Source organism: Drosophila hydei, unplaced genomic scaffold, assembly GCF_003285905.1.
Source record: "Drosophila hydei strain 15085-1641.00,03,60 unplaced genomic scaffold, DhydRS2 tig00000453-arrow-arrow-pilon, whole genome shotgun sequence".
Lineage (NCBI taxonomy): Eukaryota > Metazoa > Arthropoda > Insecta > Diptera > Drosophilidae > Drosophila > Drosophila hydei.
Window position 1 is genome coordinate 1 of NW_022045735.1, and position 10625 is coordinate 10625.

At 39.7% G+C, this 10625-nt stretch overlaps 1 protein-coding gene across 1 annotated transcript; it reads left to right on the top strand.

The window, feature by feature from the left end:
- Positions 1-1056: 1056 nt before the first annotated feature.
- LOC111598260 (WW domain-containing adapter protein with coiled-coil homolog) lies at positions 1057-5294 on the top strand (the record flags this gene model as incomplete). The annotated part of the gene is made up of 12 exons (XM_030224289.1): positions 1057-1414; positions 1483-1707; positions 1782-1856; positions 1919-1994; positions 2234-2319; positions 2381-2476; positions 2543-2931; positions 3004-3302; positions 3375-3904; positions 3981-4147; positions 4398-4525; positions 4592-5294. Coding segments are annotated over 12 exons (2508 nt in total), but the record flags the coding sequence as incomplete, so codon positions are not given.
- Positions 5295-10625: the final 5331 nt, after the last annotated feature.

A 10625-nucleotide genomic window follows, 5' to 3' on the forward strand; every position in this document is an offset into this window, starting at 1 on the left:
ACAATATCAACAACAACATTTGCGGCAGCAACAGTCACAGCAGCAATAAAATTGCAGCACATGCAGCGGCAGCAGCAGCAGCAGCAGCAGCAGTCGCCACAGCCTCGGCAGCTGCCATTGGAGTTTGTCGCGTTGATGTAAGTAATTAAAGCAAACAACAATCAAACAACAAATCAATGGAAAATTATTGCATTCGCGAGTGGCAAAAGCAAAATGAACTAAAAGTAAAGAAACCCAAAAAAGAAAAAGAAAAGAAATGAATTCACCTAGCAGAAAAACAATAACACATGACACACACACAGACACACTCATACACACCCACACCCATACAGAAGAACAATTGCAACGTGCAAAGCTGAAGGCAAGAAAAACTGAGAAACAAAATTCACTTTACGTTATGATTGTTTACGTGTTTTATGTTCGTTTTGTGTTCGTTACGTGTCGCCCACAAATATCTATCCTGCTGCATTAGCGAACACTCACACACACACATACAGCAATTCAAAATTTTTCCAAATTTTTTAAATGAAAACAAAATCCTGGAACTGCACAGGCTCAAGAACCTCATCATCATCATCATCATGATTATCAATTGAAATGAATCTCAACATTCAAACAACATAAATTGGCAACAAACATTTTATTTAGAGCAACAACAACCATATCGTAGTAGCAAAATCCTTTTTGTTTGTCGTCTATGTAGTTTTAGTTTTTTATTAATCATCTCAGTCTTAATTCTAAACTCGAGTCGCTCTCTCTCCCTCTCCCACTCTCTCTCTCTCTCTGTCGCTCTGTTCCCCGCTCTTCTCGCTTTCTTATTGTTTTCTTTCACACATTCTCTCAAACATTGGCAACGATAACAAGTTGATGACAATAACAGTAATAACAATAACAATCAGCTATAACAATAACAAAAAGAGCAACAACTACAGCAACTACTACTACAGTAACATCATCAATAACAACAATAACAATAACAACTTGAATAACAATCGAAATTGCGTGTGTTTTTTGTATTAATGCCAATCCTTAACATTTTAACATCTTATTCGACAGAGCTCAAAGTACAGCAGTTCAAAGCGCGACTATGAACGCGATCGTTCCTCCAATTATCGCGATCGTGACATCTCACCTGGCGGCGGCGGTGCCGGCGGCGGTGGAGGTGGTGGTGGTGGCGGCGGAGGCGGAGGCGGCGGCGGTGGTCCATTGAATAATGGCAATAGCTATCGTTCACAATCGCCGGATATAGATTCACCATCATCACGCTCGCATGATCTCCGCGAACGCAGCGATCATCGCAGTGGTGGAGGAGGCGGCGGAGGTGGCGGCGGCGGAGGCAGTAACGAACGCTACAGTTACATACAAAAGATGCGTGAAAGGGATCGCGATCTTTACAAAAAGGACAAATATTCCGGTAGCTATAAAATTGACAAATTCACGATTTTGAATTCAAGTCACATCAAATTTGTATACACATTGCAGATAAACGTGATCGGCGCGGCAATGATCGCGACTCGGAGTCATCGTATCGCACGAATCACGACAGGGATCGTCGTGGCGGCGGTGCAAAGATTTGCACATCGCGTGAAAACGATAAGCGTTCCGGCTCCGATGATCGGGATCGTGAGCGCGATCGTGATTTGCGCGATAAGCGTGACAGAGGCGCCGATCGCGATCGGGATATGTACAAGAAGGACAAATATGCAGGTATGCATTCGAAGCTTCCATATAACATATGGACACTATACTAATTGCGCTCATTACATATTCGACTCCATCAGACAAACGTGAACGCAGCGATCGTGGCGAACGTGTGGCCCGCTATGGCGACTGGAGCGAGCATGTAAGCTCGTCCGGTAAGTATCTCAACGGATCTAAAGCTATATTTGTAATTGGTTAACCTATCGCTTACTTGCAGGCAAAATGTATTACTACAACTGCAAAACTGAAGTCTCCCAGTGGGAGAAGCCTAAGGAATGGGTAGATAGAGAAAGGTGAAACTCTAGTCAAATCCGGTCGTGGTGCCTTGAGAAACAACAAGAAATATGAATGATCTATAGCTGGAACATATATTCTATTCATATATATCCTAGCCACACAAGCAAACTCAAATCAAACTCGCCTCATGATCTATATGAACTGTAAAGCATTCATATGTCTTGTTGTTTGTCAAGGGACGCACACATAAAACAAAGGAAATCATTTTAAAAATGCTACTTTTACATCGCTTTAGAAATCTGCCGCGTGATCAACATCGTGAGAAGGATTACCGCGATAAGGATCGGGACCGAGACCGCGATGATCGCTTCTCAAGATCGAGTAAGTCGCTTTTAATCTGCAGCGGTCAAATAACTACTAATACAAGCGTCTCCATTCGCAGCATACAAACATTCCAATTCATCGCGCGACAATTCACGACTGAGATGGAATTATGACAACGATGGCGGCCCGCCCAGCCATCGAAGGCGATTGGATGGTGAGCAGCGTTTAATGATTGCAATCTAGTTGCTCGATTAATGACGTTTGCTTTACTTGAATGCAGGTCGACATAACGATAATGCTGATATGGACATCAGTGGCGACTCGACGCCCACCTCGGAGGCCAGTTATTCGTTAAGCGGCACACCCACTACGCATGGCGGCAGCGTGGGCGGCGTGATGCAGTCTAGTGAACAGTCGTCTTTAATGCCGCAGAGCGCATTGACGGGCGGATTGTGCAATGCACTGCCAAGACTGGCCTCACATCCAAATAGCGGCACGCCCATAAGTGCGCATTATGGTGCCATCGGAGTGGGTGGCACTGGTGGCGGCGGCGGTGGTCCTGTTAGCGGCGCCATAATGTTGCCCACCAGCGGACTGGCCTCGGTGCCGTCCAACATTGCCAACAGCAGCAACAGCAGCCTTAGAAACTCAGTTGGCTCAACGTCCAGCGTAAGTTTTGGGCAGCGGCTCGACTTCTAATTGAATTTCCTGTGTTAATTGTACGTACTTATATTTTTATAGACGACTGTGCCGACGCTGGCGAATCAGGAGCATCATCTGAACTCGAATGCGCCCGGGCCGCCTGGCAAGCTGCTTGGTGCTGGTGGTAAGGAATCGGCAACACTAATGATGCGACAGAAGCTACATTTAGTCCTTAGCGGCATCGATGGGCCCCTTCATCATATGTTGGTCGCCGGCGGTAACGTCAGCGGTGTGGGCCCAGCGGGCGCAGGCAGCGGCTCAGCAGTCGATGTGAATCATGCCTACAATTCGGTTAACAATGCGACTGTTGGCAGCTTAAGCAGTTTAGGCAGTTTAAGGTGAGTTCCGACACAGTTCAGCATAATTGGAATTCCAGTAACTAACCATGACTCTCATCTCATCGTGCACAGGGACAGCAGCCAACTCAACTCACCACTGTGCATGCCGCATGCCCATCATAGTCTGTCGCCATCGCTGAGCTATACAAAGAGTCCCATACCAACGATCGTGAGTCACACGAACAATGTGAATGCTAGCAATGCCTACACCTGCAATGCACCGTTTGGCCTCAAGACGGTCGATGGACTTGCCGTTGGCGTGGGCGTGGTGTCCTCCTCACCGGCGACAAATGCGATCGGCAATAGCAATGCTATTACTGGTAATAACAGCAGCAGCAGCTGTAACGTACCCGGCCTGGGCACTGTCAGCGGCATCAGCGTCATCACCTCCATGGGCAGCAACAGTCTGTGCGGCAGTGCAGCAACACTTGGCGAGGGGCCGCCAACGCCAACGCAAGAATTAGATTTAAGTGGCTCAGCTTTAGAACAACACCAACATCAACACCAACAGGTGGCTGCTGCGGCAGCCGCCGCCGCAGCAGCTATGGCTGCGGTGCAAGCAACGCAACAGGCGGCGCAACAGGCCCAACAACAGCGCAAACGTAAGTATCCAGTGCAATTATAATTATCAATCCCTTCAGCTTAATTATACCTCAATTTCAATTTCATACAATATAGTCGATGGCAGCGGTTCGGCTACGCTAAGCACGCTTCAGAGCTGTGTGGCCTCTGTACAGGCGGCGAATCTGCGCGGCCCGGAAATTTCACCCAAGTTAGCTAAATACTTTCGCGCTGATTTAATTGCGCACGTGACCAACTGGCAGGCGGAGGCATTGGAGCGTCAGGTCAGTGGAAGACGGCTAATTGGTGTATATGCAGTAGTGGGAGAGACAACATAGCTTATGCTTTACAAGCGAACAGCTTTCATTGAAAGATATCTAAGATCAAGCGAACTGTTTATTAGTATAAATAATCGGGTTTCCATTGAAGAAAATCTGAATTAAAACTTCAATTATCAATACAATTTAGGCCTGAGGCATAGCATAGTATATAAAATTCTTAAAATGTTTTAATCTGAATGTGATCATGTTGCAGGCGCAAAAGTGTTGCGAGGACACGCATCTATTTGGGGACATTACCTGCACACGGATATGCGCTGAATTGAAGTGTGCGCGGAGTTTGGTGCGCAGCACGGAGATCAATGCGACGCTGCAAGAACAAAAGTAAGTATTTGTCATACATATATATATTGTTGCTAACTTTGCTTTTTTGTTTTATATTTGATTTAGAATTATGTATCTGCGCCAGCAAATTCGCCGTATTGAGGAGTCGAAGACTCAGAACGCGTTCATGTCGGACGATACTTAGGATCAGGAGCAATTTAGGCTGCGCGTGCATCGTAAGCTGTCTGTCAGGCTCAAAAAGAGCCCACTCTGGCGCAGCTGATGATGATGAAAGCAATGCCCACCACCCTTTAAATCCATGCAGATGAGTTGATGTTAAGTCTACTCATCTGTGTTTGCTCATTCCAATGCAGATTCCGCTAGATGAATCTGATTTTGAGCCGGGCAGAGCTGGGCATATAAACACGTGCATCCTACTTTGTTGGCGTTCTCGCTGACAGTGTTGGGCCCTGTGCTAGTGGCAGGCAACAGGTTCCAACACACCTATGGTCGGCGAGCAGAAGAACATCAGCACAATGTTAGTAGCTGCAGCGCCAACAACAAAACGGAAAAGAAACCAACATACAAACAAACAAACAAACAAACAAACAAACAAGAAACATGAAGAGAAAAACACAAGATACTAAAACATAATTTATAATTAGCAACGCGTAAATAATAACTTAATAAGCATGAAGCGCAGCGGAAATGTTGAGCTTATGTTGCCGTTAACCAAACACCAACAAACAAATAACAACAACAAAATTCAATAACAATCGAAACGTAGCGAAACTAATTACAAACAAGAAAACAAAAAACTAAAAGAAAAGAAAACAAAACAAACAGAGACTATAGACAACAACAAAAGAGAAAACAAATATGAAACCACTTCAAGAAGCAATAAGAAAGAAGCCTCCTCGTATCGAATCGAAGAAACAAAAAACACCAACAACAAACAGTAAACAACATAGAATAAAACAAGAAAACAAAATAAAACAAACAAAAGCATAAGTAAATAAAAAGAAAACAAAAAGCAAGTCAACCTAGTATACTCAACTGCAATAAAATGCTAATTTAACTATATACAAATTATATATATGTATATATAAATATATGTTTATACATATATCTATTTGTTATATATACATATATATAGTGTATATGAAAAATGTATATTTACAACAACACTACAAATGTGCGTGTGGAACACTCGAAATTCTCTTTTCCATGGGAAAGAACATATTGCAATTAAAGAACATAAACAAAACGTTTACAAATGGATAAGAGAGAGAGGGAGGAGAGCGAGAGGGAGAGAGAGCGCGCAACAGAGATACAGTGGGCGAGGTCCACACGCTTAGCCTTCATAGTAGTCGCATATAAATTCGTTAGGGGTATTCACTTTGACAGTTTCCAAGAAGTATTTTTGTGTGCGCCAAAATTTGTTCAACTTTGAAGCTGTCGTTTTGTTAAATACTGAAAAAAAACAACAATTTTGTAACTGCTTTTTGATAGCAACATTTTGCATATGTGTGTGTTTATGTAAGGAAAAAACATTGTGTTTATTTTTATCCTATTATTTTTTTGTTTTTTTTTTTTTTAATGGCTTCGGATATATTTTTGTAACAAGTTATGTGTGCTCCAAAGGATTCGAGTTGTACTCTTATAGTATAAAAACATTTTTACACACACACACACATATATATATATATATATATATATATATATATATATATATATAAACACACACACATACAGCATCTCGAGAGCGCCTGGCGGCAAGGGCTTCATTTCTAGCTTCTTAGTTCATGTGCGAAAATGTATTTATTTTGTTTTTGAAATTGAATTTGCAAACAGTTGTTTTTTTTTCAACGCATTATTTTTACAATTATTTTTTTTTAAATTAAACTATAAATTAGTATATATATATTAAAAAAAAAAACCATATATATGCATATATATATATGCATACATATATGAAAGTAATTTGTCTTATTTGAAGAAAGTAAAACAAATTAATTTTCCGTTTTTTTTTTATGAAAACTTGTTTTAAAGTAAAAGGAATTCGAAAACAAGAAAAACAAAAAATAAAACCTAGAGAAAAAACAAAGCAAGTTTAATAATATAAATAAATATAAATAATAATAATAATAACTACTGTAGATATACATATAATTAAATACAATGGTATATATATAAATATATTTAAATACAAAAAGAAGGTAAAATAAAAAATTTATATTACTTAGCTAAGCGTCGAAACCGAAAAATATAAAAACTTTTATGATTAAAATCGACATTTATTTTATTGGGAATCGACTTGAGCTTAACATAATAATGATAATCTAGCAGTAAATTTAAGTTAAGCTAAAAATGTAAGTTTTAATCGTTGTGAGAAATCTGTTAAGGGCATATTGGAAAGAGTAGTTCGAAATTTTTAAAGATAGAGATGGAAGTATAGATAGTGGTAGAGATAGTTTTTCGTGATTCTTATAGATAGAGATGGAGATATAAATAGAGGTAGATAGAGATAGAGATGTAGATACAGATATAGACATATATATATATATATATATATAAATAATATATAGGCTTGGGACTATCGGATTAGCGCACTGAAGCAATTGCTATATTAGAACTGTGATACTATAAGAATGATGAGAATAATGCTTATAGAAAGCAAGTAATCAAATATACAACCGTATTTACATAGAAATGTAAACATATGCTCCAATTGGAGTGTTACATCGTGATCTTTCTTATACTTAAAATGTACAATGATGACGGTAGTTCACTCCCCCTTTGTCATGCTCATTCGTACTCGCAGCGCGTTTGCCTGCTAAGCTGGCCTACGTAGTTGGAACATAATTCCAATTAGAATCTTTGTACAGTGCAGCTGGCTGCTTGTGCAGTCATGGAAGCTACGGAAAGGCCTGGCTAGCTCGATATTATATATTTATTTATATATAGTAAGGTCGTTTGTTAATTTTTGCTTTATCATCAATGATGACATTCCTTCAATTAATCAATCAATCAGTCAGTTAGTCTGATCAATGTGTTTGCTTGAACTGATTTATTTAGTTCGATGCGAACAATTCTAGTTGGCTGACGAGTCTAATCATATTTAAGGTTAATGTCTTCGACAGTTCAAAGAGTTTTGTAAAAGTGTATGTGTGTGTATGCTTACGTATTCGCTTAGGGTATTAATTACTAAGGAATTGTCGCCATACCTGTGCGCACAGAAGTATGCAGCGGCATTTGAAAGCAGACGTTGGCATTTAATTGTAATTAGCTTTTACTGTCCCATCAGATGAACACTAGTAGCAGCTGTAGCCGTACCGTTGCTATGCTTTTTAGCACAGTCGAACTGAAAGTTTGCATACTATCGAAAGCTTTTTGTCATGTCTACATGTGCCGGCAAACCAGCGAGGTAACGAGAGAGTGAGAGAGCTTTCGCTGCACAGTAACGGTATTTAACCCAGCAAACAAATTCGCAGCGCAGCGAATTCAAATGAATCGCATGCAGCAAACAAACGAAGCGAACATCGTGCGAATGAACACCCGAGGACGAGCACGAAACTTAAAATGCCGACGACATGTTTACGCCGCCCAGTGGCTATGCACAGTCCCGCATACGCCCCCCTTTGCTAGCTGCGCATTTGCCATCTGCGGGCTGTCAGAGGACAGCGAATGCCAACAAGTAGCAGTTCAGCATCGACAACGCCAGCGTTCGCTTGCGTCTAGCTGATGCCAGCGCACCATACCGAATCAAAGAAAGAGATAATAATAAAATTCAAAATAAATCAACAACAAATTTGACGTAAAGTATCGACGCGATTAATTCTTGAAACTGTTTCGAAAATAGTTCAAAAACTTTTTGTGCAGTGCATACAATTATTTTCAATTTGTTTTCAGTGTAAAGCCAAATGCTAAAGAAACAAAAAAACAAAACAAAAAAAATAAAAAAACACTAAACAACGGTAAGTGGTTCCTAGCAGCAACTGAAAGAATATTTGAAGAACATAAAGCTCTCTGGTTTTTAGACGAGGTAAGACCAGTTTCGTTTCTTTTCATTTCTATTTTAAGTGCTTTACTTTGAGGCTTGAAATGCGAAGGGAAAAATAATAAACACAATTTGCATAATACGATTTTTCTTTTAATTAGTAAATTAGTTAAGGTTTTTCCATTCACAACAAAAAACAGTCAATTGTAAAAGTCACTGAACTTTAAGACCTGGATGGAAACGTATTTAAGATATATTTTTTAATTATTTTGAAGATTTTGTGTTTTTACTATTAAAATTATAGTTAAATGTTCGTAATGAAAGTTCTGCAGTTATTTAAAATCTGAGCTAAGTTTTGTTTAGTTTGAAGCTAGTCTCACACAAAATATTTGTCGATGTGAAGAAGCATGGTGTGCAGGGTATTTATTAGCTGGGCATATTTCTCTTCTTATCAGGATTACAATGTTTCGTCGACTTTTTAGTTGCATTCGCAATTGCTGAACTGTCAGTTACAGTTGTAGTTACAACTAAAAACCGCAAACAAACAACGTTTGCTCACAGAAAGTCAATTATATATAATAAACGAAAAAATCTGGAAGTCTTTTTATAACTATAATATATTATTTAGAATCTATTTTTTTTGTTAATTTAGAGATTTATTCAGAGAAATTTAGGAAGAATGTAGTTGCTTGTCATAATACCTCTAATAAGCCGTGATCTTACTTCATGCTTCCAGTCCAGACAGCACACGAATTGACTGGAATAGACTTTTTTTATTATAGAGAGCAGTAAGCTCAGTTTATTATATATTTTCAGTTTCATAAACATTAGATCACCTCGAGCTGATCTTAGCATGCCTGAAGTTAGACCAAAATTTTCCTGTATTTAATATTTCTTGGGTTGTTCAGTAGGCATTGTTTTTAATTGTCTTTGATCAAAATACCCTGTACAAGAAGTCTGAGTCTAGCGGAAAAGTAACTTCTGAGTTTGGATATAATATCGTGTTTTGATATTGCCCTGGATTACAGATTTTATACATGAGTGGTAAGATACTCTGTGTATTAATACTGTTTACATACTTCCTGCAAGTATACCCTGTAAATGAAAGTATGAATTCTTGCAGTAATAAAATACTGTGCATGAATAAGCTCTACATGAATACTACACTATACTATACTGTAAGTAACACCCTGTGAAGGAATACTGTTTATTTGAGAAATACCCTGTAAATGAAAACGTTCTACATAAATGTTAAGAATACCATTAAGAATACTTTCTATAAGAATACCCTGTAAATTAGCACTCTCAACTCAAGGAACATTCTCTATATCCATCTACAATAACTCTTTCCATGGGCACTCCAACTAAGAATACCCTGTAAAATAATATTTTCCACAAGAGTACCCCTACTATAACACTCTGCACAGGAATACTCTCTACATGAATGCACGCACCACTCAGCCCGAATACCCTGTAAACAGAGCGAGTCTAAAAGGTATCTACTTATGGGCGCAGCCTTTTCATACGGATCTGTGCCTGGCCCAAGTCTTACGCTGAACAGAGTCAGAATAAAAGTCCAACTCGGGTCGTCGTGGGCGTGGGCGTGGCATGTCATTGCAGCAGCCGGTCGCCCGCAATTAAACAATGTGGAAAAGGTGTTCCATTACTCAAATGTGTTTAGCACTTCAAATGTCATCGGATGATTTGTGCTGTGTGAGGCTGTGGCATTTCTTTATTTCTGTTTATGCATTTCTCACCAAATTGCCGACACTTAAAAATGGCGCGCAGCGAAAAACCAAAAGCCAAAAGTCGAAAGTCAAAAGTCAAAAAGTAGAAAGCTGAAAGCATAAAGGGAAAAGGCAAAAAAACATTTGACGTTTGCCAATGTTGACAATTTGCATTGGGCAATGCCAAGAGCCATAAATTTGACGCCACCAAGACCCGGACAAAAGCCATCCGAGACTCCGGCTTGGCCAGCCCAACTGGAGTCCCGTGTCCGCCGTTCCCCCTACTGGCCATTTGGCTGCAAAGGCGCGCAGCAAACAAGTTGGAATTTTTATAAATTACTCAGCTGTAAGTAGATCTGACCCCATTGCGTTTCGATATCGACAAAAAAGCCATGCATACATATATATATTCATATATATATATATATTTTAT